Genomic DNA, 27,828 nt, shown 5'->3' with positions numbered 1-27,828 from the left:
AATTGGTCCCTCAACTTTTAAGCCTTTGGAGTTGAGGCCTCTCCAGTTTAACCAAAACACGGGATTCAACCACTCTTCCTCCAACAGCTAGGGCAAAAGCGATTTTGCTCCAAAAGTTCTCTCAAATCGATTTTGCTCCCCTCTTCCTTTCCACTTTTGAGTTGTGGTTTTTAGTTCAAAAGCACTCGATTTTGCTTCTTCACTCGATCGATTTCAACCCCATGAAACTCAAAAGCTAGGGCAAAATCGATTTTGCTGACAAAGAGGAAATTTGGGAGCAAAAGGTAGGGTTCTTCATTCTTCCCCCTTTCATCAGACTAGGTAAGATTCTAATCTCTTCTTCTATCTTTATTTATCTCTCTTACCTCTTTTTCTTTGCTAACCCATAAAAGAAGGATTATATATAGTTGTTGAAGTAGAACTAGTGTTAGGGTTTTGATCTCCATATGGAAGAAAGTGATTATAAACCCCATTAGTACTAATTAGTCTTGATGAAAAAGGTAGTCCACCAACACCTCCACCAGCACCACCACCACCACCAAGTTGAAACTCCGTAGAAGGAGATGAAATACTAGGAAAAAACTTCAACCCACTAATATTTTCTGATGAAGAAGGAGATATAGAGTAATCTATTGATGATGAATCATTTCTAGAACTTGATTTTGTGCTAATTCTCTTGTTCTTACGACAACCGCCACCGATACGAACGTTCCGTAAAGCACCGCCTTTAGTCCAATACCTTCTACACGTCTTACAAAAATGTCTTGGTTGTGAAAGATTGTAATTGTTGTAGTAACAGAATTTAGTGTTTGAAGAATCACATCTAGGGCATTTTAGTGCTTGTTCTGGTGGGTTTAGTTTTACTAATGTTGTTGTTGATGAATTTGGGTTTTGTTGCCGTAATTATATGTTATAAATGTTATGAACTTCGTTGAGCTCCAAACCTACAGTTGGTACTGTAACTTCGCACAAGTCTTCTTTCTGTTTGCTAATGTCATTCTCGGGTGATGATGTTTTTACAAAGAAAGTGATGATGTTTTTACAATTAACTGTGGTGATGTTTTTACATAGTCCCTTATTCAAATTTGGGTTGCACTGATTTGCCATTTTTTTTTTATTTTCTGTTTTAGATGATGATGGTGAAACCGAAGAAATGCTGAGGAAATTGGACATGAACGTGACTTGTGAACCGTGCATTGGAATGACTAGATTTGCTCGGCGCTCGATTGGAGCGAGCTAACAGATAGGGCACGAACCCACCTAAGGAAGTATAAAGTCATTTGATAGAAGTGAAGGTTGGAAACCAGTGCTAGTGGGATGATCCTGTTTAGAGTTATCGACTGTCTCTTTAAGTATGATTTGTCAAAAGTGCAAACTTCAACTAAAAAGAACCTCGACAAGATTGAGAAACAGATTTAGTTTCTCAGTGTCCCTAATGTTCCTTTACATAAAACTGTGATTAGTTCTACTTTGAACAAAAATTTATTCTTCTGCACTAATTTCATTATGGATGTAGTTAATGTTTTATGATTGTTCTCTTACTGTAATCCATCTGTCATTTTTATGGTCTCTTATAATAATTCTCCTTTTACAACTAAGTGTTGTGATTTTTCTGGTGTTTTGTGTTTATAGTCAAGTCATATTCTTGTTTAATCTCTTCATGTGACATCCATGGAGTAAAATGAAGAAGATTTTTATTTTATCCTGGGAACCCTTCATGTGTATATGCAGATTGTAGTAGATTGAAGCATTTTGGTGTTGCACCATTGCAGTATTTTGGCTGCAACTGCAACCATTTGGCGATGTTATAGCTCTTCAAAACCTAGAGCTGCTATAGAATTTCTAGAGAAGCATTTTAAACTAAGAAGTGCAGATCATAACATTAAAGGAATTTCTCACCTCTACTTCCACCGAAAATTTCATTCAATAATCAAAAGTTATTTATAAGACATTACACACCCGTTTGCAAGAACATAACTCACAAAAATACTATTGCTTATGGTACAAATTTTGGAAGCTACTACCATTATAAACATGACTATAGGTGCTCGTCTTATGTTTCGAGGTAGAAAACGTCAGCATTTTCACTTCAGGAATCTTTAGATCTTGGAACAACCCTCATAAACCCAGCTTTAGGATCTTCACTTCATTATCTCAACTGAAAGCTATGGCTGTAGGAGATAACTTACTAACTTGAGATCTTGAAATGTAGTGCATTGTGGTGCTTCAACTCATGGAAATATCAGGATTGCATATCCAACATCTTCCCATCTAAAACAGGAAAATGATCCGAAAAGATAACGTAAGACAAAAGGAATAAACATAATTGATAACCAAAAAACCGATAAACATAAATGAAAATTTTAGTACAGTTACAGTAACAAATTAGATGAATTATTAGTACAACAGTAACAAAAAGATTAGAACACACTAATGAGCCACATACCAAAGACTACATTTTTAGGAGTTCTAACTTCTAATTGCCACTATAGATAATTACGTATAGCCGACTACCTAAACTAAGGCATGAATTGTAATTGCTAGTCCAATATAATCTTAATCAAAACAGTAAATAACTTTTTAGGGCAACGACAAATGAGACGATCACAATATTTTAGGGCAAAATTGCAACTTAAAAACAAAACAATACATCAAAACCCTTCTTCCTTAAAATGGAGACATGGGAATTACATAATGATGTTTATCTAACTTTATAGCTCTCAACTTGGAACATTTTAATGGTTTTAACTGCGTGGGAATTTCTCCCAAATTCATCAAATTAGAAATCTAGATATCAATTTAGGGCAGATTCATACAAAGTTCACAAAAATTAGAACTGAAAAGGTAAATAGCAGAGTACCTTCACACCTTCAAACCAAGCTGCTGTTAGGAGGTGATTGATGTCAAACCCGAGCTCGAGAGAGAGAGAGAGTTAGAAATTTGTAGAGAGAGAAGTCTAACGCCAACAGTCTGATTCTTGTGAAGGAGCAAAATTTCTCGAGTGATTTGAAGCAAAACCTTGCTGGAATCGAGTTGAGAGTTCAAAATCAAGGAAACCCGAGCTTTTAATTTTTTTTTTGTTGGCACGAAACCCTGGCTTTTAGTTGGAAGAGGGAAAGTGAAGTGAAATCCCGTGTTTTGGTTATGAATAGAAAAAGGACTCAACTCAGAAGTGTTCAAAGTTGAGGGACCAAATTGTAAATATTGAAAAATCACCCTCTTCATGCTGCCAACTCAGGATGCTATGCCCGGTTGGCGTGCCAACTCAGGATGCTATGCCCGGTTGGCGTGCCAACTCGGCTGGCCGGGATTGGGCCGGGAAAACCGCCGGGCATAGCATCATTTTTGATATTTCAATACCAATGAAGCTGGAACGCAAAATCTGAAAAAAAAATATATCTTTCATTTGGGACAAATTCGGATTTGAGATGTTAATTCCGGCAAGAAACACACCTACGAGTCAGTCTGATAGTTGGCTGACCCAATCTGCAGCTCAAAGTCTTCCCTTTAACATGAAGAAGAACACTAGTGTTATCACCGTCTGATTTAGTTTGGCTCACAAGGTATGTCGTGAGTCCGTGACATCCACGGTCAACCCACTAATATTAAAAATACCAACATTCTTTAGTGTGGCTTATTAACAACAAACTTACAATTTAAGGGTGTGTTTGACTTTCGATTCTTTTCTTTTATATATATATATATATATATTCTATTTCCTCTTGAGAAACATAACCATTTTCCTAGCTAACACAAATGAAACTCTTAGCTAATTCTTCTATTCACACTATTGAAAACAACTTATGCCGTCTTCCATCATAATTGAGAGGTTCCCTTTTGATCCTAGTGATATGTTTGATTCACAATATTTAGAATTCTAACTAGTTCAACCTCTATAACTAGTGTGGTTACCAAATATTGATACTCCGACTATGTTTTTCAATAGTAATATATTTAGTATTATTGGTTAACACAGACTTCAGAAGCAAATCGTTTAGTTTGAAAATTTAAATAATTTTACATGTCATATGCCAAATATGTGCTTTAACTCTGAGAGTTTAATAATTTGGCATGTCATATGCTAATTTGGTGTTTTTGACTCAAAATTGTTTGTTGGGTTTTATGGGAAAACTAGCAGATTTCCAATTTTCTTTAGGCAGGTTGGTTGGGGTTTATTTTGGGGTGGCTAATTATGTGGTCGAATTTTAAGTTGTGTTTATTTTGTTCTCCTAATTTAAGTTTCACCTCTCAAAATTTGAATATCGTTTGGTTCAACCCAATATAAACCAACTTTACTAAATGATTCAAACGAGATGAGGGAAAGTAAACCTTCTAAATTTTGTAGAATGTTTTTTTTTTTGTGTATCATGTCGCCCACGTGTTACGTAAGGAAAAGTCTACTCTAATTTATACAAAGTCGACAATTTCTACTTTTTTTTGTCAACTTTTTCTTTTTCATTCTTGATTTAATTTTCGGCTGTTAACTTATATTTTGGTATGGAGAGAGGTCAACCTTATTTTTTTCTTGAACAAAGCCAATACATAAAAGAAAAAGATACATAGGTCAACTTGTCTATCTTCTTCTATTATTTATATTTTTTCAAAAAAAGAATTTTTTTTAATGAAATGAAAAAGGAAAAGCTAATAAGGATGAGTATGACTTTCTTCTAAGGTGTAGGAATTTTTCGACCGACATGGGAGAATCAATTTTTTTTTCCCTTCGCTCAGTTCCCTATATTATTGAAGTTAATTCTAAATATGACGCAGCAGAAATCTCAAAAAAAATTTAGATCTTCGTCTAAAGATTACTAGAACCGAAACTTGTAAGAGTACACTAAAATACTGAATTTTATTGATAAATCTAGATAAATAAAAACACTAGAATCTCAAGAAAATAAAAAACTACTAAACAAAAAAAAAAATATTTACTAGTGTAGTAAAAAAAAACTACTCTTACACCGAACGAGCGATGGAATTTGTCCCTCAATTTGGAAAGGTTGTGGTGAAGTGACATCGAACGAGCGGTAGACTATTTTGCACCGTCCTTCAAAATTTCGTCCAATTCACCGGTAGCTTCAGTTTTGCTCGTTTTAGTCTGTCATCTTTATATATGACAACATCGATTTCTTCTATGTATTATTCGGCCAATTCCTCTACATCAATATATAATTCTGACTTCTTTTATTATCAGAGCTAATTCAAAATACAATTTAGCAATGAGTCTCTTACCACGGGCAAAAAAGGTGTAGATTTTAGCATACAATATTAATCTAAATTTTCACATAAATATCATTGTTATTTAAATACTTTGCTTCATATACAAAATAACATATTTTGCCGTCATAGTCCATTGTGGCGCCCAAGATTTTGACCAAAGCAACATATTTTGTCAGTGTTATTTACTTTGAATTCCGGCTGCAATTTTGCAAACAAATCAAAGAAACTACTAGGAAGATAAAATTGTACCCGCTTTCGTCTCCATATTTCTCTATAAAAATGGGTATGTTTCTCTTTCAATCTCATTCTCTCTTTCTCAAGCTCGTTGTCTCAAACTCATTCATATTTGTTCTCAAGCTCGCTGCCTCAAACTCATTCTTATTTGTTATTCAATAACTCGAGGAAATGGCTATGATGCACACATTCGTCGAATACTTTGTTGTAAGTTGTTCCCCTCTCTTATTTAGGCCCTGTGGTTCTAGCTTTCAACTTATATTTAGTGTTAGGTGTAAATTTATTCTCTTTTACCATTACTACCATCGCCACCACAATAACTTCACCACCACCTAGAGGCGGAACTACATTACTACAGTGTCCTGACCCGGGCTTGAATCTGGTCGCACCACTTTTTTTTTTTTTTGTTAGTATTTCTTATTCAGTATCCACCTTTATTTTTTAGATTTATATACCCGGTGACTCGTCTATGAAATATTCTCTAAAAGGCATGTTTGGTTTGCATATTTTTTTATATTTTTCTATTCTCTTGGGATATAAAATGATTTTCAAAGTTTTATGTGTTGGTTGCTTTCATGTTTTGCATGTCCTTATGTTAAAATCTTGAAACGTTTGCTTTCAGCGATTACACAAAGACCGTAAAACGTTATACAACTTTAGATTGGTGATTGATTCATATTATCCCATTTTAGTTGAAAACAAAATTCATGGATCATGAAACATGTTGTTTATGTAATGGTGTGGTTAGGCCACAGCTAACACCTCGTCGATATCCAAAAAATATAGAAATTTTGCTCACCAATTTGAGCTAGCTATTGGAATGTGTATAGAAACCAATCTTGTAAAGACAAGAACCACATATATTATATGCTTATATTGTTGAGCTAATCTTTGATAATATAAGAGTTTCCTTCTAGTGCAACTTTTTCTAACTTAAGTTGTAGTTTTACCTCTATATAACAAATTAGAATTTTGTTGTGTTTTTGTACTTGAGAAAATGACCACGATGACAAAATTCGTCGAATACTTTGTCGTAAGTCTCTTACTCTTCTCTTTCAATTATTCATAGAAATTATTTTTGAGTTATTTTTTATTGATATTAGGTGGATGTCTTTGCTGAAAAAGCATTCAAGGGAAATCCAGCCGCAGTTGTTTTACTTGAAGAAACCAAAGAGGAGAAATGGATGTCCGAAGTTGCAATGGAATTCAATTTACCTATAACTACTTATCTAACTAGGATCAACAACTATGAGGACGAATCGTCGAATCCAAATTTTAGCATAAGATGGTTCACCGCTACTAAAGAGGTATACAAATTTTTTGTACGAAAGTGGGAAATTTTGTAGGAAAAAAGAGTAAATTTTTATGTTGAGCTCGATTAATGATCCACTTTCTTCAAATAGTTAAGTTCTCATGCTTCATTTTGTAATACTATTTGTTGTAGGTTCTAATTTGTGGTCATGCAACCGTGGCGGCTGCGCACGTTTTATTCACTTGTGGTTTGGTGAAATCAGATGTCATTGAATTTTCATCAATATGTGGACTCTTGACTGCTAGAAAAGTTGAGAAAAAAGGCGATCACTTCTCCGTTGAGATAGACCTACCTTTAGCATTTAATATCGATTGTGATCCTAGTGAGATCCCCTCACTGTCGTCAACTCTTAATGGTGCGCATGTCGTCAATGTCACGAAAGCTACCATGACGGGAGACCTCATTGTATTCGCTCTGACTCATATTATTCCTTCTAATTATAATTAGAGTCATAATATATATACTTGTTTTTATGGATTTTTTTCGAGATGGAATTTTACTCAGACTTCGTAAAATGAATGTTGCAGGTTGAAGTCTCATCTGAACAAGAAGTAGTAAATTTGAAACCGGATTTCAAAGAAATCCAAAAAGGTAGTATCGGTAGAGGAATCCTTATAACAGCGTTTGCCCCGTCTGGATCTAAATTTGACTTCATATCGAGGGTTTTTCTCCCAAATACTGGGGTCGATGAGGTAACACGAAATCCTATCTGACCAGTACAAATAGTCCAACTTTCAAATTAACACTTTGACTGATCTTTGTTATTATCATCATTTTTCAGGATCCTGTTTGTGGTAGTGCACATTGTATCTTAGGAGATTACTGGAGTAAGAAACTTGGAAGATCTGATTTAGTTGCCTACCAGGTACTATTATCTTTAGAAAAATGATACTTGGCCTGAAAGTCCATTTTTATCTCTATTTTCTTCTCTCTTTTGTAATATTTTCGCTAAAAAACTGTCGACAGCTAACTTCTAGATTAGTCTAGCTATATATATTTATGTACTGACGATGAACTAATTTTCTTATAAATTGACTAATAGGCATCGGCAAGAGGTGGACAAGTTGTCATTCATGTAGATGCAGAAAGACAAAGGGCTCGTATTAGAGGAAATGTCGTCACTGTCATGAAAGGTTTTGTCGTCGTTTAGCCTTAGATATTTGGATCTAGTTTTTAGGTTCAAAGCTCAAGAATATATATGTTACTCCACAATCATTGTTTCTTTAGAAGTTATATCTATTTTTTATTTAAGTTCAAATCAACAAGCCGATCTGTATAGGGAAAGAAAGAGGGTTGGCAGATAATAAAAATGACATAATTTTTTTTTTTTTTTTTTGGTCTTCATAATGAATATTCTCTTAATAGAATTAGTTACTCTTTTAACAATTATAAGAAGCGCCTTTAAAACTCCTCACCCAAAGTTTATCGCCTCCATTTTATGTCACAAGGGAGGCCTAAAGTCGCACATACATGCAAATTATGTCAAATAGGCAGGATGGTAGGTTGACGGGGAACAAGGCATGTACTCGTCGGGCAACACCTAACGCAGTTTCTCACAGTCGGGGTCCCGGGCTTCTTGTGAAGCCCTTTGTATGGATCATTATCTCATGAATCAACAAATAGGGAAGTTACAAAAGCACACACCTCTTTTATTGAAAGTATATTAAGAGGTCCCTGCCTATTAAAAGAAGCTCTCACATCTCATTTAGTACATAAAAAATTAAGATGAGAGGGCACCATCCACATGTTTTTCCAATGGGTAGTTGGGTAGAAATGTACTAGTGAGTGAGCGAGTGGATCAGAATGCGAGTGAGGGAATGGTTGAGAAGAAAGTCTCTAACATCTTTCAAAAAAAAAATTAAAGTCTCTAGCAAATAGGTATAGGGAATGGGAGCGGCTAAAAGACCCACAAAATTGTTGTTAGCACCCGATGGAGGAGATTGAGCATGATCAATCTCCTTTGACCCCAAACATCTATTGGTACACGGGTATAACTTTAGATCGATCGTTCGAACCCCAAAACAAACCTTCGGACGGGTCAGCCTGAGCCCTTGCTTTGGCTCTCAGACTGGTCAATCTGAAAGCTGAGGCCAAGTCTCAGACTAAAAGAAAGAAACAGGGCATTTCAATATTATATCCAAAAATCAGAGATAGTTGACGATTTGTTCGAGACTAACATCAACTTTGTAGGTCATTTTCATATTCTTTATAAACCGGATCTGTTCATATATAAGTTGGATTTCTTCATATTATAAGTGTATAGTCATACTTTTGTATTTTCTTATTTTCACAAGGGTAGTTTTGCCCATCTTAAGTTGTAATACTTGTCTATATATAATGGAAACTCAGCCCTCATTAGGGCATCTTGACCTATCAATTACATGGTATCAAGAGCCCTCTAGGGTTACACAAAATCTTCTTGAGTTCAGTGCTTCATTCCTTCTTTTCTTCTTTTCTTTTCTTCTCCTTTTTCGTCTTTCATGGCTGATTCAACTGAACCTCATCCTTCTCCTACCCAAATGTCCTCCCAAAATGCTTCCCCTCCTCTTTCTTTTCCCTCCCTAACCAACATTTCGAATCTCATTTCTATCAAACTTGATAGAACCAACTATCTTCTATGGCGTAGCCAGATGCTACCAATCTTGCACAGTCAAGATCTGTATAAGTTTGTTAATGGCACTTGTTCTCCTCCTTCTGAATTTCTCTCATCATCTTCCTCTTCTTCTCCTTCAATCAACCCAGATTATTGTTTCTGGTATCGTATTGACCAGATGTTACTTTCATGGATCAATGCTACTTTAACAGAGCCTGTCCTCTCTCAGGTTCTTGGTCTTTCTTCCTCTCAAGCTGTGTGGGAAGCTTTGGAAAGAAATTTTTCTTCAGTAAACTCAGCTAGACTGATGAACCTCAAGCTTCAACTTCAAACCTGCAAAAAGGGGACACAAAGTGTTTCAGATTATTTACTTCGTATCAAGAATCTCTCTGACTCTCTTGCATCTGTTGGTCATTCTGTTTCAGACCAAGAGCTAGTGCTCATTGTTCTCTCAGGATTAGGCTCTGAGTTTGAGTCTTTTGTTACCTCTATCACTACCAGACTCACTCCTCCCACTTATGATGAACTTTATTCACTTCTCCTAACTCAAGAGTTTCGTATTGAACTCAATCAAACACCAACCCCTCAACCTACTGTCATGTTTACTCAAACTCCTACCCCTCCTCCTATACCTAGGTCATACTCACAACAGTATCGACCCTCTAGAGGTCGATCTTATAACAGAGGAGGTGGAAGGGGATCTTACAGAGGAGGTGGTCGTATGAACAGAGGTGGAGGAGGTTTTTCTTCAGTTTTGGGTCCCCCACCAGATAGATACTCTATTGTTTGTCAATACTGTGGGAAGAGTGGTCATTCAGCTCGACAATGCTTTCAGCTTACTCGATCCTCTGACTTTGTTCAATCTTTTGCTGCTCTTGGACTCGATAATTTTTCTCATGATCCTCACTGGTATATGGATTCAGGTGCAAACAGTCATATTACTTCAGATGTATCCTCTGTTATCTCTCGATCTGATTCTGTTATCCCTGATCAAGTTATGGTTGGCAATGGCCAAACCTCAACAGTAGCTGGTTCAGGTAATGTCTATCTTCCTCATTTTAAATTTCTACTAAAAAATGTCCTTTATGTACCTGATTTCAAAAAGAATCTTATCTCTATCTCCAAACTCCTTCACGACATTAATTGTTGTATTCTGTTCCATCAATCTGGTTTCTGTGTGAAGGAAATCCCAACAGGGAAGACCCTGCTCGCCGGAACGATGTCTGATGGCCTTTTTCGTCTCTTCAATGCTCCTGCACCACAAATCACTTCAGCTCTCTTTACCAAAGTGGCGTCTCAAGGATCTCGTACCAGTCCAGAAGTCTGGCACAAGAGGCTTGCGCATCCACATTTTAGGAATTTTAAATCTATTTTGTCTAAGTTTGATTTACCTTTAACTACTTCTGTAATCAAGAACAATTTGTGTGAAAATTGTGTGTGTTCTAAACATCATTCTCTGCCTTTTGATAATGTTCAACATTATTCTCAATCTCCTTTAGAAATCATTCACTCGGATCTCTGGGGTCCAGCTCCAATTACTTCCAATTCTGGTTTTCGTTATGTGCTTCTTCTTATTGATGACTTTACTCGTTTTACTTGGATTTATTTCCTAAAACAGAAATCAGAAGTACCACAAATTATAAAGAATTTCAAAATCTTAGTTGAAAATCAATTTTCAAAAACCATTAAAATTTTTCAATCAGATGGAGGAGGTGAGTTTGTAAATACTCAACTTTCAAATCTGTTTGTTAATTCTGGAATCATTCACCGACGATCCTGTCCCCACACTCCACAGCAAAATGGAGTAGCCGAACGAAAAATTCGGCATTTAGTGGAGACATCTCTGACCTTACTTTCTCAGTCATCGACACCAACATCCTTCTGGCCTGAAGCATTCAGTACTGCTATTTATACTCTGAATCGTCTTCCCTCTGTTGTTCTTCATGGTTGTTCACCTTTTCAGAAGCTTTTTTGTCGTCCACCTAATTACTCTGATCTTCGTACCTTTGGTTGTCGATGCTATCCACTGCTTGTTCCTTACAATTCTTCAAAACTTCAACCTAAATCCAGACCATGTATCTTCATTGGATATAGTTTAGATCATAAAGGATATAGGTGTTTAGAAGAAAAATCGAATAGGGTTTTTATCTCCCGCAATGTTCTATTTGATGAAAGCCTTTTTCCTTTTGCTCAATCTTCATCTTCTTCGTCTTCCCCTCTTTCGTCCTCAACCTATTCCACGAACCCTATTTCTCTATCTTGGAATGTTTTCCCTCTTTCGAATCAGATAATCGACAATCCAATTTCATCGTCTAGCCGTCCATGTGTCAATTCCATTTCAACAGCTGGACACATTATCGGTACACCGAGTCCCACTACTGTTCCTCCTTCTGACCCACCTGTCTCGGTTACAGCCACGCCTTCCACTACTACTCCAGCTGTTCAGCCTCCTTTATCCACTTCTCTCACTACTGTACCATTGGCGACAGAACACAGAGAGTCTGTTTCACCCACTATTCCAACCACCTCTGGTCCTTTAACAGAGGTATCCTCTCGCCATCCAATGATAACACGAACTCGTGACGGCACGAGAAAACCCAAGGTTCTCTTCACCTCCTCTCACGTGTTACCACACACACTTGTCTCTCACATTGACAACCCTAATCTCTCTGAACCGACTACCTTCACTCAAGCGTCGAAGTTTCCTCATTGGATTGCAGCCATGAACGACGAGATTAAAGCTCTTATCAACAATAAAACTTGGACTCTCGTTCCTTGGTCTCCCACCATGAATCTCATTGATAGTAAATGGATATATAGAGTAAAACAAAGATCAGATGGCACTGTGGAACGCTATAAAGCTCGATTAGTGGCTCGAGGGTTTAATCAACAACATGGGGTTGATTATAACGAAACTTTTAGCCCTGTTGTTCGTCCAGCCACCATTAGAACGGTTCTCACTCTAGCAGTAATGAATGATTGGCCGGTTAGACAGTTAGATGTCAAGAACGCCTTTTTGAATGGGGTTTTAACAGAAGAGGTTTTTATGAAGCAACCTCAAGGTTTTTCAAATCCAAATCTTCCGAATCATGTTTGTAAACTTCAAAAAGCAATTTATGGTTTGAAACAAGCCCCAAGGGCATGGCATCACAAATTTACAGAAGCTCTATTGGAATTAGGGTTCATCCAATCAATTTCTGATCCATCGATGTACTGTAGACGAAATTCAGTCAGTTTTATGGTAATTTTGCTTTATGTTGATGACATTCTCGTAACTGGGTCTTTGAATTCAGAGGTCTGCAAGTTAATTTCTCTTCTACATTCTCGATTCTCTCTGACTGATTTGGGGAACTTATCATATTTTTTGGGTATGGAGGTTAGTAGAAATCATGAATCCCTAATTATTACACAAAGGAAGTATATTGTTGATCTTCTTCATCGCTATGGTCTACTCAATTCGAAGCCTGCTTCTACTCCAACAAGATCTGGGTCTAAACTTTCGATCAATGATGGAAAATCTATCTTGGAACCTCAAATTTATCGAAGTTTAGTAGGTGCTTTACAGTATCTAAATCTTACTCGTCCTGATATCACCTATGCTGTGAATCAGGTCTCAAAGTTTATGAAAGCACCATCGGATGTTCACTTAACGGCGGCAAAAAGGATTCTCCGGTACCTGAAAGGCACCATCTCCGATGGTCTTACAATTAGAAAGTCTTCTTCCTGGACTCTTCGAGCCTACTCAGATGCTGACTGGGCAGGCTCTCCAGATGATAGCAGGTCCACGTCAGGGTTATGTGTTCTACTGGGTCCAAATGTACTCGTATGGTCATCTAAGACTCAACCGACAGTTTCTCGCTCCTCCACCGAGGCGGAATACCGGGCTGTGGCCCACACCACTGCGGAGGTTACATGGCTTCGAAATCTTTTATCTGAATTGGGTTTTCCATTAAAGGCACCTCCAACTATTTTATGTGACAACATTAGTGCTACTTATTTGGCTGTTAACCCTATATTACATTCGCGAACCAAACACGCAGCCATTGATTTCCATTACGTTCGGGAGCAAGTCAACAATGGAAATCTCAGAGTTCATTATGTTCCAGGAGATGAAAATATTGCTGACATTTTCACTAAAAGTCTTGCTACTTCTAGATTTCAATTTTTAAAAGTCAAGCTTTCTCTTGGTTCCCACCGTTCAGCTTGAGGGGGGATATAAGTGTATAGTCATACTTTTGTATTTTCTTATTTTCACAAGGGTAGTTTTGCCCATCTTAAGTTGTAATACTTGTCTATATATAATGGAAACTCAGCCCTCATTAGGGCATCTTGACCTATCAATTACACATATGACCTACTCATTTTTGTCAAAACTACTGATGATATGTTTTGCACGTGATAATAGTACAATACAATTATAAATTAATTAATTAAATAAGAGAGATGCTAGAATCACAAAAGATTTTGACAAAAAAAAGTTCCCAGCTGATGTGGCGGTTGTGATTTTCATCTCTCAACGGCCTAGATTTGGTCAAAGTTTGAAACCACACCCGCCAAATCAGCTGGGAAACTTTTTTTGTCAAAATCTTTTGTAACTTTATCATTTCCCATTAAATTAAATAATATACAAATAAAATCATTTTTCACTTTTTGGAGGCTACGTAAAGAGCTCGCTTAGCTCTGTAAATACCAGCTGCCAAAATAATTGAGGAGATAGACTAGTACTATCAAATAGTAGCCTTATATGGTACCCCTCCATTTCTTTTTTTGTTGTTTAAATTAGATGCACCATCCATTAGGTTTTGTCTGTTTCTCTTTACTTTTCTTTTTCCTAAAGAATCTTTCTCTTTATTTTTCTGTAACACTTCATGAGATTATGGTACTGTCAAATATTTATAGTTTCCTCGGACAAGAAATGACAATAATTGATTTGAAGTCTCTTTCTCATTTACTTTTGCCACCAAACTTCAAACATTTTTAACTTTCAAGTCCACTAACTTGAACCAAAACCTAATTAACCCAATCAATCTGTATTTGCCTCCTACCCCAGTTTATATAAAGACTTGAAAGCTATTCTTCCATAATTATGACAATCCTCCTTAAAAACAAAGAGAGCCAACCAAAGACCGACCGGAGATGATATTGTTAGCCTTCGTTGATCGAGTCATTTGTCTCTCTAAATGGCCCCATGAGGGTCGGCCACATAAGCTTTTGGCATGTGGTGGGCTCCATTTTGGTAGGGCATTTTAGCATCGATCGTATTCTTCATCTAATCAATGTTATAAAATATCTACATGTTTTCTGAATTTCTTGTTAATGAAATTTTACTTGACCTCACAAATGAATGTTGAAGTATCCTCTGAACAATAAGTAATAAATTTGAAACCCGGTTTGAAGGAAATTCATCAAGCTAGTAGAAGTAGAGGAATTCTCATAACAAGGTTTGTTATAACAACGAGATTTTTTATCCGGAATACTGGTGTAGATGTGGAAATACGAAAAACCTACTGACTAAAAATAATAAAGCGTTCAAACCGTCTGATTAATCAGCGTTATTGTCATTTTTCAGGATCCTGTATGTGGTAGCTTCCACTTACTCCTAGGAGATTACTTACTGGAGTAAGAAATTAGCTAGGAACAGCCATTCACCCTCACAAGGATAGAATCCATTCACATATGGGTACGTACGTAGATTCAAACACATTAGAAAAACGGCATTGTCAAGTTATATGCATATAGATTTAACATAACAACGTTTTCCTAATGTTTGTGAATCAACCCATATGAAAGGAATCTATCCATTTTCAAACCAGAGATAAAATCGAGTAGGCAACTAAAACAGACCTTCCTAGTTTCTTACTTGGATAATCCCCTCCGATGGAACGGGAGCTACCACAAACAGGAGACTAATACTGAGAACAAAAATGAGCAACAACAAAGATGGAGGAAATTTTACGAACTTTCATTTGTTAGGAGGTCCACCGGCCCACTCCACTCGGCCAAACCGAGTGGACCCGGTCCCTCTAGGATTAGTAAGAAGTGAACAGGGGCGTGGGAGAGGGGGTGCAACCGGTGCGGTCGCACCGGACCCCTCTCCACCAAAGGGCCCCATTTTAGTGATGGTAAAGAAGGTTAAGTACAATGTAATATGTCTGGTTTCGAGGTCTCTCAAAGATAGTCGGTAGTTTAGCTGGTGAAGTAGTTTTCTATACACACAAGAGGTTTCCGGTTCGAAACCCTTCATACACAACTTCAAAATCTAGTTTTTCAAATGTTTTGTCGCATATCATAACTAAGGCCACCCAGTCCAAGTCCACCTTACCTTATAGCTATTCTGAAGGCTTTTCTTTCTCTAATTGTTTTTTATCGATTTTAACCTAATTTTGTTTCATGTTTTCACTTCTTTTTTATCTCTACTATTATCTTTATCTTTCTTTGTTCTTCTCTTTAGTTTTCTCTTTTTCTTCTCTCTCTCTCTTAGCTACTAGAATACCGTTGTATGTCTTCTTCTCTAAAGTGTATATTTTTCTTTATCATCTAATATACATATGCAAAAGGTATAGGATTTTACGTGTTACATCGGGTTCTCCAAGTCATACTTATTTGTTATATGAACATTTATTTAATTCATATAATTGCATCTTTAGAATATTTAGTTAAGTTGTATTCGTAGATTAATTTACTTACATCAATTATTATTTAAATATTCTTACTAGTAGTATTATGTAATCATTCATGAATTAGTATTTTTACTTAATGTATTTTTGTCATGATAAAATTGTGTTCAATTAAACTGTTTACAAATTTTTACTAATATATCGTATGTGAAAAAGTTCGGTTTTTACATCATATGAAGGGCCCTAGTTAAAAGTTCGCACCGGGCCCCCAAAATCTCGGCCACGCCACTGGAAGTGAAATCATTGAAATCTTCATGGTTATCACTGAAATCTTCTTGCGTTAAATCTCGATGTCTTTTAGTAAGAAGTGCTATCCGAAAAAATAGAATCTCGAAATATTGAACAAAATTCATCACAGGAGAAACCGACAGTACTTATTGCAGAAAAACTAGCCGAATAAGGACTATTAATTCTCAGAAACTCTGCTATTGTAGATTGTTCATACAATCTCACTGAAGAGGAACTTTGCTCGAAAATATCAAGATGTGACGCTTTAATTATTAGAAGTGGAACAGAAGTTTCGAGAAAAGTTTTTGAAGCTACCAAAACGGTTGGTCTCCTGTCTCACTTTTGCAGACAACGCTTGGAAATGTAACTCGACTAGAAAACTTGGGTTGCATAGTCTCTTTGGAGGTGATTTCACAACAGGTGACAAAGGAAAAGAGTGAAATGGAAGAGTTGGAGAAGCTTCACCAGTAACCATTATTTTTTTATGAAGACAAATCCATTGAAGGTGCTTAGAGAAAGAAAATGAAGGAAAATTTAGAGAGAGGGAGAGGAAGAAGAAAGAAGAGACACTAAATGAAACTAAACTTTAGGAGAGACAAAGATGAGAGAAACAGAGGGGAGGGGGAGTTTATTTATAATGGCAAAATGAGTATTTGGGGGTAAATAGTGGAGTAGTAAAAAACTGTTTTCCTTGGGCAAGTTTTATGGGCCCCTTTTGCCCCCCTCTAAAAACACCTCTCATTAACACTCCCCTCCTTGTAAGAGCTTCTCCAATGCAAAACTCAAAAAAATCTCTATTCATCCTATGTGTCAAGTTCTAATTGAGATTATCACTCCTAGATGGCGTTAATAGAGATCCTCAATTTTTGTGTGTCTCCAATGCAAAACTCTAAAGTTATCTTATTTACTTATATGATATAGTTGTTTTTGTAAATAATTAGTTATTTTTTGTGATATAGAAGACTCGATTTCTATTGGTTGAAAATTAAATATTGATGAGTTGGACAATTAGAGATATCTCAAGAGGACACTCTATTTCTAGAGTGTCCTCTTGAGATATCTCTATTCCACCCTCGACACGTCATCTTAGAGATCCAAATAGAATGTTGTATTGGAGATGATTTTTAAGGAAAAACTCTAAAAATCCTAAGTGGCACTCGGAGTTTCTAAGATTGACTGTTACATTGGAGATGCTCTAAGAAACATTCCTATATTCTATATACTATAAATTATTTGCAACAGAAAATATATTTATTGACCTTAGAGTTAAAGGATCAACAACCAAATAAAATGATGTATGCTCTCATCAAAAAAAAATGGTGTATGAATTTTATGTAGTGATGTCGTTTCTGGTCACTGGAGCTCGCCCACTCTCCCACGCTTGAATCTCCATAGAGATTCTTCTCGGGGAAGAACAAGGGTGATTCGGGATTTGAGTTTAGGAGTGGTTTAAAGTTGGGAGATTTTTATACCCATTGTAAAGGGGACGTATTAAATGAGTTTGTGGAAGAACGGGGAAGCCTGTAAAACTTCCCTTTTAATTATAAAATTTGTGTAATAGGTTTCGATTGGTCCTACTACCACAAACGTATATAATACTTAGCCTCTAAAAAATGAAATGGTGAAAGGAAATATTTATTTTAAGGGACTGATTTTCGCTTCAATTAATGTGAAGCTCCACACTTTGTAAAACATAACTATTCGACTTGCAATGATGGTCGCACAAAAAGATGCCCACTGAATAGAAGTTAGGGGCCTTATACGTCCTATGCCACCTTTTTTTTTTGCACATTTCTAATTATTTTGATAAATGGAGATGGAATTATGAGTCTATACATTTCGGTAACGAGGTTGTAACTGTAATTGTAACAAGATAGACGTAAATAGACTCTATGGTTTACCTCATTCCTAAGGAAATGAATTTTGATGGAAGATTACTTTCTTTCTTTTTTGTTGAAAGTGATGGAAGATTACTTACTGTGATCGAAAATTTCTGGCTCTTGTATGAACTGAAAAAAACACATGTTTCTTTGTTGTGGTTTAGCTTGCTTCACATTGAATGAAATGAATTGTTGGGTTCTTACTTTCTCACAAAAACACGTTTTTTTTAGTGGGAATTGGACGATATCACAAATTTATATAGTGGGAGTTAGGCATATGTCATTCATTAAATAAATTAGATAGTTCCATTTTCACCCCTCACCTAACAAAAAAAATGCATTCTTTGTGGGAGTGGGAATTATGTCACACTGTCACGTTGTCACGGACTGTCACGGACTGTCATAGACATAGAACCAAAGTGTGGATCTCTCTCTATGTAATTGCAATAATGTTCTTTTTTACTAGATAAATAGTAAAAACACCATTTTACTCTAGAAATTTTTATGGGTCTACTTTTATTAACAAATTGCCCTTTAATACACTTGTTACTCAAAGAATGCATTTTTTGTTAGGTGAAGGTGAAAATGGAACTATTCATTTCATTAAATGGATGTCATATGTCTAACTATCACTATATAAACTTGTAAGTTTGCCCAACTCCCACTAAGAAAATATGTTTTGTCAGAAGGTGAGAATCTATTAGGTTTTGTTTGTTTCTCGTTACTTTTCTTTTTCTTAAAGAACCTTTCTCTTTACTTTTCATAACACTTCATGTGATTATGGTACTGTGAAATATTTGTAGTTTCCTTGGACAAGAAATGACAATAATTGATTTGAAGTTTCTTTCTCATTATTTTTGCCACCAAACTTCAAATATTGTTAACTTTGAAGTCCACTAACTTGAACCAAAACCTAATTAACCCAATCAATCTGTATTTGCCTCCTACCCGAGTTTGTAGAGAGACTTGAAAGCTATTCTTCCATAATTATGACAATACTTAAAAACAAAGAGCGCCGACCAAAGACCCACTGGAGCTGGTATTGTTAGCCTTCGTTGATTGAGTCATTTGTCTCTCTAAATGGCCCAATGAGGGTCGGCCACATAAGCTTTTGGCATATGTGGTTGGCCGTCAGGTCTATTTTTTTAGGCCATTCTAGCATCGATCTTATTCTTCATCTAATCAATGTTATAAAATATCTACATGTTTTATGAATTTTTCTTAATGAAATTTTACTTCGACCTCGCAAAATGAATGTTGCAGGTTGAAGTACCCTCTGAACAAATAAGTAGTAAATTTGAAACCTGGTTTCAAGGAAATTCATCAAGCTAGTAGAAGTAGAGGAATCCTCGTAGCAGGGCTTGTTAGAAATACATCTAAATTTGACTTTATAACGAGATTTTTTTCTCCCGAATAGCGGTGTAGATGTGGTAACACGAAAAACCTACTGACTTAAAATAGTAAAGCGTTCAAACCGTCTGATTAATCAACGTTATTGTCATTTTTCAGGATCCTGTATGTGGCAGCGTCCACTTACTCCTAGGAGATTACTTACTCAAGTAAGAAATTAGCTAGGAACAGCCATTCACCTCACACGGATAGAATCATTTCACATATGGGTACGTACGTAGATTCAAACACATTAGAAAAACTGCATTGTCAAGTTATATGCATATACATTTTAACATAACAACGCTTTCCTAATGTTTGTGAATCAACCCATATGAAAGGAATCTATCCATTTTCAAACCAGAGATAAAATCGGGCAGGAAACTAAAACATACCTTCCTAGTTTCTTACTTGGATAATCTCCTCAGATGGAACGGACGCTACCACAAACAGGATACTGTAAAATTCGATAAATCCAACTATTTTTCTTTCATGTGCCAACGAATATATAAGATTTATTGAATTCATAATGTAACTACATACTTATGTGTTGATGATATATATAGATATAAACTAACGACTCTTCATATCTGGTAGGTAAAAGGTAAGTCACGAATTCAATACGCCCACATGTAGGTACATCACGAATTCAGTGCACCCCACAACCCGTTTCTCACTTTCCTCACCTCCCTCTCCTCTCTATCTTTCACTTCTTTTCCGAGGGAGATATCTTCATTCTCTAAATTTTTGTTCCATTTTCTTTCTCTAATCACCTTCAATGGCTTTGCCTTCCTCAAAAACAATGGTTACTGGTGAAGCTTCTTCAACTCTTCCATTTCACTCTTTTCCTTTGTCGCCTGTTGTGAAATCACCTTCAGACAACTCAAGTTTTCTAGTCGAGTTATATCTCACAGCATTGTCTACAAAAGTGACATCCAGAAAGGATGATCTAGGATACCAACAGTTCTTGTAGCTGGGGAATTGGGTAAAGCCGGATTGGAGCTTGTGGAATGACTAATATTGAGAACAAAAAATGAGGAACAACAAAAATGACTAATAGTGAGACAAAAATGAGCAACAACAAAGATGGAGGAAAGTTTACCAGCTTTCATTGACGCTTGAAGCAACAAGAGCAATTCCATGCTCTGCAGCAGCAATCGTGTTAGCCGTTGGAGCATTGAGTACTAGACAGCCAAATTCGGTGGCTGCTACAACATCTACATTATCGATTCCAACCCTTAACCGGCCTTTAGCCGCTGAGAACACCTCCCTCGTCACACTTGTTGCACTTTGGACTATTAGTGCATCAAAATTATTAATCTCTGAACAGAGTTGTTCATGAGAATCAACGTTGGTAGATTCTTGGAGAAGTGTCAGTCCTCCTTTCCCCAATTTCTCTGCTACCAAAACGGTTGGTCTCCTGTCTCACTGTTGTTGCAGACAACGCTTGGAGATATAACTCAACTAGAAAACTTGGGTTGCATAGTCTCTCTGGAGGTGATTTCACAACAGGTGACAAAGGAAAAGAGTGAAATGGAAGAGTTGGAGAAGCTTCACCAGTAACCATTATTTTTTTATGAAGACAAATCCATTGAAGGTGCTTAGAGAAAGAAAATGAAGGAAAATTTAGAGAGAGAGAGAGGAAGAAGAGAGAAGAGGCACTAAATGAAACTAAACTTTAGGAGAGACAGAGATGAGAGAAACAGAGGGGAGGGGGAGTTTATTTATAATGGCAAAATGAGTATTTTAGGGTAAATAGTGGAGTAGTAAAAATTTTATGGGCCCTTTTGTCCCCTTTAAAAACACCTCTCATTAACACTCCTCCTCCTTGTAAGAAGGCACTCCTATATACATTATTTGCAACAGAAAATATATTTTTGACCTCAGAGTTAAGGATCAACAACCAAATAAAATGATGTATATTTCAACAAAAAAATAAGAATAAAATGATGTATGTATTTGATGTTGTGATGCCGTGTCTGATCACTGGAGCTCGCCCACGCTTGAATCTCCATAGAGATTCTATTGAGAAGAACCAGGGTGCTTCGGGGTTTGAGTTTAGGAGAGATTTAGAGCATCTCCAATGCAAAACTCAAAAAAATCTCTATTCATCCTATGTGTCAAGTTCCATTTGAGATTCTCACTCCTAGGTGGCGTTAATAGAGATCCTCAAATTTTTTTTTTCTCCAATGCAAAACTCTAAACTTATCTTATTTACTTATGTGGCACCGTTATTTTTGTAAATAAATAATTAGTTATTTAAGAAAATATAGAAGTCTCGATTTTTATTGGTTGAAAATCAAATATTGATGAGTTGGACAATTAGAGATATCTCAAGAGGACACTCTATTTCTAGAGTGTCCTCTTGAGATATCTCTATTCCACCCTCGACACGTCATCTTAGAGATCCAAATAGAGTGTTGCATTGGAGAGGATTTTTAAGAAAGAACTCTAAAAATCCTAAGTGGCACTCGGAGTTTCTAAGATTGAGTGTTGCATTGGAGATGCTCTTAAGGCTGAGAGATTTTTATACCCATTGTAAAGGGGGGCGTATAATTAGCATGAGACCAAGCAAATGAGCTTGTGGAAGGATGGGGAAACCTATAAAACTTCCTTTTTAATTATGGAAATTGTGTAGTAGGTTTCTATCGGTCCCACCACACACGTATATAGTTCTTAGCATCGAAGAAATGAAATGTAGAAAGGAAATAATTAATTTAAGGGACCGTGATTTTTCGTCTTAACGTGAAGCTCCACAATTTGTAAAACATAACAATTCACCTTGTAATGATGACCGCACAAAAGGAAGTCCACTGAATAGAGGTTGATTGCCTTTACGTCCAATGCCTACTTTTTTTTTTGTAGATTTCCGGTAATTTTGATAAATGGGGACGGAATTTCGAGTGTATATTTTTTGGGTAGCGAGATTGTAATTGCAACAAGATAGACGTAAATAGACTCTAAAACTTGGGTTTATCTCATTCCTAAGGAGATGAACTTTGATGGAAGATTACTTACTGTGTTGAAAATTTCTGACTCTTGTATGAACTAAAAAAACACATGATTTTTGTTGTAGTTAAGTGTGTTTCACATTGAATGAAATGAAATGATGGATAGTCACTCTCTGACAAAAAAATGGGAGTTAGGCAAAATTACAAGTTTATATAGTGATAGTTAGGTATATGCCACCCATCATTTAATGAAATGATTTTCACCTTCACCTAACAAAAGAAATGCATTCATCGTGGGAGTAGGACTTGTGTCACGGGCTTTCAACAAAAAAAAAAAGACTTATGTCATGGACTGTCATAGACATAAACCAAGGATTTTTGAGTCAACAGTCCAAAATCTGGGGGGTAAACACAAAAAAAATTCACTCTTGCCCAAAAATTAGTTGCAGGTCCAAATGTCAGTTTTTTTATTCCCCTCTTGCCCTTGGACGAGACATGCTGACGTTTTCCTGGAAAAAAAAATGACTGGTAAATAAAATAATTTACCAGTACACGAAAAATTCAAAGTTTCAAAATTTTTGAAATTTAGAAATTTTGAAACGAAATTTCAAATTCCCGTCCAGCAAACCATTTCTTCCCGGTAAATAAAATAATTTCTCGTACATAAAAAAATTCCAATTTTCAAATTTTTTTGAAATTTTCAAACGAAATTTTTTTTTCGAAATTTTCAAATTTTTTTAAAAATTTTAAATTCCCGCCCAGCAAAAGTGTCTAGTACAGAAAAAAATTTCCAGTAAATAAAATAATTTCCCGGTCACAAATTGTTTTTTTCGAAGTTTTGAAATTCTCAAACGAAATTTCAAATTCCCGCCCAGCAAAAATGTCTAGTACAGAAAAAAATTTCCAGTAAATAAAATAATTTCCCGAAAAAAATTTCGTTTTCCGGGAATTTTTCGGTGGCTGTTCCGTAATTTTCTGAACAGTACAGATTCTGATGGACGGGTTGTCAGATTATTTTTCAGAAAAAAAATCGTTTCCCGAGAATTTTCGATGGCATGAACGGTAAATACTTTATTTTCTAAGGGCCCTTTACGTAATTTTGACTCCCAAACGGACACATTGGACCTCCCTTACATTTTTAGGCAACTTTGGGTGGGATTTTCATTTTGGCCCCCTTTTTGGACCAATGGCCCAACCCCTCATAAACCAAAGTGTGGATCTCTGTTGCAAAAATGTTATTTTTTAGATAAATTACAAAAATGCAATTTTACTCCGGAAAATTTTATGGGTCTATTTTCATTAAACAAGTTGCCCTTCAAAACACCCCTCACTCAAAGAATGTATGCTTTGTTAGGTGAAGGTGAAAATGGAACTATTCAATGAATGACATATGCCTAACTATCAGTATCACTATATTAACTCGTAATTTCGCATTTCAACAAAAAAAAATTCGTAATTTCGTCCAACTCCCACTAAAAAAATATGTTGTCACAAGGTGAGAATTCATTAATTCATTTCATTCAATGAATCAATGGAGTATTATGTTTGACCTAACAATTTTATGCCAAAAAATGTAACTTATAGTTTTGGTGCTCTGTTCATCAATTCATTTCATTCAATGTAAACCACTCTCATCACTTGCTTCTCTCTCTCTCTCACACTAATAGTGAGAACAAAAATGAGCAACAACAAAGACCGAGGAAAGTCTAGCCGCTCCAAAAGCCTCTCTTGTCACCATTGTTCCCCTTGAAAGAGTACACAGGGAAGTCCCCAATCATTTTTTAAGGGGGTGGTAGTGGTTCAAGACATTGGAGGACACTCAGAGACAAAATATTCCAGAGACATTTCAAGACATTTCGGGACATTTGTCCATAGACAAAATGTCTTTATGGACATTTCAAGACATTTGATTCATAGACAAAATGTCTCAGAGACATTTCAAGACATTTGGTTCATGGACAAAATGTCCTGGGGACATTTCAACATATTGAATCCATGGACAAAATGTGTATTGGATATTATTATTATTACTATTATTATTATTATTATTATTATTATTATTATTATTGAAGGGTAATTGGTAGACATTTATTATTTTAATATTATCATTAGCGTCAGAATAATATATTTGTACTCATATTTCAATAATATATTTTTCGACTTTTGTGGATATCTGAGGATATTGATGGCAATTGGTAGACATTTATTATTTTAATGTTATCATTATTGTCTAATCATATGAAATAATATATTTGCACTACTACTTTGAAAATAAATTTTTCGACTTTCGTAGACATCCGTGAATATCTGTGGACATTGATGGCAATTGGTAGACATTTATTATTTTAATATAATCATTATTACCTAATCATATAAAATAAAATATTTGCACTAATACTTTGAAAATATATTTTTTGACTTTCGTAGACATCCGTGAATATCTGTGGACATTGATAGATATTTAGTTGATATTTATTATTTTAATATTATTACTGTCTTACCATATGAAATAAAAAAATTAATTAATATTTTCAAATATATATTTTTCGACTTTCGTAGACATCCATAGATATCTGTGGACATTGATGGACAATTGGTAAATATTTATTAATTAATATAATATTAATATAATAATAATAATAATAATAATAATAATATAATAGTATAATATAATAATAATATAATATAATATAATATAATATAATAATGATATAATATAATAATATAATATAATATAATAACATAACATAATATAATATAATATAATATAACATAATATAATATAATATAATATAATAATACATAATATAATAATAAGATAATATTATAATAATATGATTTGATAATAATAATTATTTTTATCACCTTCCTTACTCAAATAAAATATAATAATATAATATAATAATAATAATAAAAATAATATAATAATAATAATAATATAATAATAATATAATAATAATAATAATAATATAATAATAATAATAATAATGTAGTAGTATAATAATAAGATAATATTATTATAATATGATTTGATAATAATTATTATTTTTATTATCTTCCTTACTCAAATGTCCCCAAGTGTCCACAAGTGTCTTCCATATTTTGAGAGACATTTTCTCTCCAAAAGCTCTCCAAATTTACACTAAAATGTCTCCAAATGTCCCCAAAACCAATTTGTCTTGAAATGTCTCTAATTTCGTGTCCCAAACGAATAACACAGACATTTGGGGACATTTCAAATGTCCTCAACCAATAACACGGACATTTGGGGACATTTGAAATGTCTCCAACCAATAACATGGACATTTGGGGACATTTCAAATGTCCCCAACCAATAACACGGACATTGGGGGACATGAAAATGTCCCCCAATGTCCCCAACCACTACCACCCCCTAAGCCAAAAATCAAGCTCAGACACAAAGAGATAGAGAGTGAAAAGAATTGAACACGTCTAATAATAGATTCACACCCGCTCTTCCAGAGACGTCGTTACATGAAAATAAGTTTTTATGACACCATCACATGTACATAAATTAACGGGAAAAAATAAAATATGAAGTATAGGAATATATTTGCAAGAATAACATTATCAAAAAAAATTAAGAATAATTATTTTGATTCTAAACGTTTATAGGGTGTTTATTTTAATTTTATAGATTTTTTGTTGAAATTTTAATTTTATAGATAGTATTCAAAATTTTCTCTCAAAGATAAGCCTAGACAAGATTGACTAATCATTTATTTTTCAATTATTTATTTTTAAATTTCACTTAATAAGTATCCGCAAATGTGCAATTGTTCGTCATCGTTTATTTTCAACAACTCGCTATGCGATCATACTAGCATTTGAAGTTCGGTGAGAAAGTTAACGCGAAAGGGGCAATTATTAAGGAGAAAAAGTGGTAAGCGAGAGCAGATATGTTGATATTTTTTTTTTAAGTGACTGCGTAAGTCATTATAATGGTTGATACATCAAAATGTAATAAGCACCATAACCAGATATATGTCATAAAAATATTCTTTATTGATAATTTTGACAAAATCCAAAATTTTATATCAGATTCAAGTCGGACTTTAACATATAACAATAAAGAAAAATAATTGAATAGAGTAGGGTAGTAGAGTAGTACTATGTAGGCAAAATAAATGGGGGGGGCCATATCATCTGAGGCTACATGATGATTCTTTCTCATCAATTATTTTGCTTTACAATTATATGGTACTCTGTGTCCAGTTGTCTTGGTCTATGTTAGGCAAGCTTCACCACCTCATGTCCTCAAGTAACAATTGTGTGTCTCTCATCAAAAAAAAAAAAAAGTAACAATTGTGTGCAAAACATCAAAAATCTGTGTACAACCTGCACGTTACTATTTTAAGATTTTCCATCTTTTTCCTTGGCCCCCTCAATTATACCGAATTGATTTAGAATCCCAAAATTAAGATATCGAAACATTTAAACCAAACTGGTGGGACTATCTTAGATGTGTGATTTTGCATTACTTTTATTGCATTTGCATTTAATTTGTAAATAGTACTCATTTCATACGTATCAAATTTAAGGGGTGTTATGGATGACAATGACATTTAAGTAGTGGGTCAGAACATTTAAACCTACATGTATCAAATTTAATGGGATTATGGATGACAATGACCTTTAACTGATGGGTTAGAATTTAGTATCCTATGTCAACCAAAGGAGTGTTTCCTTGTACTAGAGATTGAATGGTTGATAATGGAGAGTATGAAAAATCTTGATAAGGATCCAGATTTGTAAGTAAAATTTTAGGTTGATTCTTTTCATCAAAATCTATAGAGTTTTTGTGTTCTTTTGATGGAATCGTCTGTAGTTTGTTAATTTTAGGTTGATTCATAGTGATTTGAGAGTAAAATTTTGTTTTCAAATCTGAAAAATCTGAGTCGTCTTGGACTCGAATCAGTCCGAGAGCCAAAGCCAAGTCTTGCCTGTCAAGTCTAAAACCTCACGAATTAGTTTGATTTGAGAGTATATTTACTTTTTCGAATTCACCCGTCAAAGTAAAAAAAAAAACATCTACAAATGTTGGAAGTCAAACGAGTCTAGGGCTCAAATGGCAATGTAAAGGGGCACCTCTAGCCGATCGCAATTGATTATTGGCTAAAGGGTAGTTGAAACTTAAAGATGAAATTGAAGTGACATAGCATCTATCAAGTTTTGAATATAGATCCTTATATTAAAGAACTGGAACCAGAATTACTGCGAAGGGAACCCTATACTGTATTTTAAATAGGTTCCAATTCTTGGAAATTAGATGCCTTATTGGAATCAACCGTTTGACACATCTACTTTTACAGGAGGCGGGAAACCC

General features: G+C 35.1%; 1 protein-coding gene and 3 long non-coding RNA genes across 4 annotated transcripts; 2 read left to right on the top strand and 2 right to left on the bottom strand.

Moving 5' to 3' along the window:
- Positions 1 to 49: 49 nt before the first annotated feature.
- Positions 50 to 1,594, top strand: LOC147553368 (uncharacterized). Its single transcript, XR_015238638.1, has 2 exons — positions 50 to 321; positions 1,131 to 1,594. It is a non-coding gene; the product is annotated as an uncharacterized LOC147553368 (long non-coding RNA).
- A 283-nt stretch (positions 1,595 to 1,877) lies between these two features.
- LOC147553367 (uncharacterized) lies at positions 1,878 to 3,094 on the bottom strand. The gene is made up of 2 exons (XR_015238639.1): positions 2,861 to 3,094; positions 1,878 to 2,271 (listed from the first exon to the last, which is right to left on the bottom strand). It is a non-coding gene; the product is annotated as an uncharacterized LOC147553367 (long non-coding RNA).
- A 2,536-nt stretch (positions 3,095 to 5,630) lies between these two features.
- Positions 5,631 to 7,913, top strand: LOC147553366 (uncharacterized). The gene is made up of 6 exons (XM_086671784.1): positions 5,631 to 5,658; positions 6,555 to 6,758; positions 6,896 to 7,168; positions 7,291 to 7,455; positions 7,545 to 7,628; positions 7,806 to 7,913. The coding sequence occupies exons 1-6, from the start codon at positions 5,632 to 5,634 to the stop codon at positions 7,911 to 7,913; spliced, it is 861 nt and encodes a 286-aa protein (XP_086527910.1). The 5' UTR covers position 5,631.
- LOC147553365 (uncharacterized) lies at positions 7,181 to 21,866 on the bottom strand. Its single transcript, XR_015238603.1, has 2 exons — positions 19,783 to 21,866; positions 7,181 to 9,005 (listed from the first exon to the last, which is right to left on the bottom strand). It is a non-coding gene; the product is annotated as an uncharacterized LOC147553365 (long non-coding RNA).
- Positions 21,867 to 27,828: the final 5,962 nt, after the last annotated feature.

This window comes from Eschscholzia californica, unplaced genomic scaffold, assembly GCF_041429995.1.
Source record: "Eschscholzia californica isolate CP2 unplaced genomic scaffold, dmEscCali1.0.p SCAF_3, whole genome shotgun sequence".
Taxonomy (NCBI): domain Eukaryota; kingdom Viridiplantae; phylum Streptophyta; class Magnoliopsida; order Ranunculales; family Papaveraceae; genus Eschscholzia; species Eschscholzia californica.
This window is presented reverse-complemented; position numbering and strand designations above follow the sequence as displayed.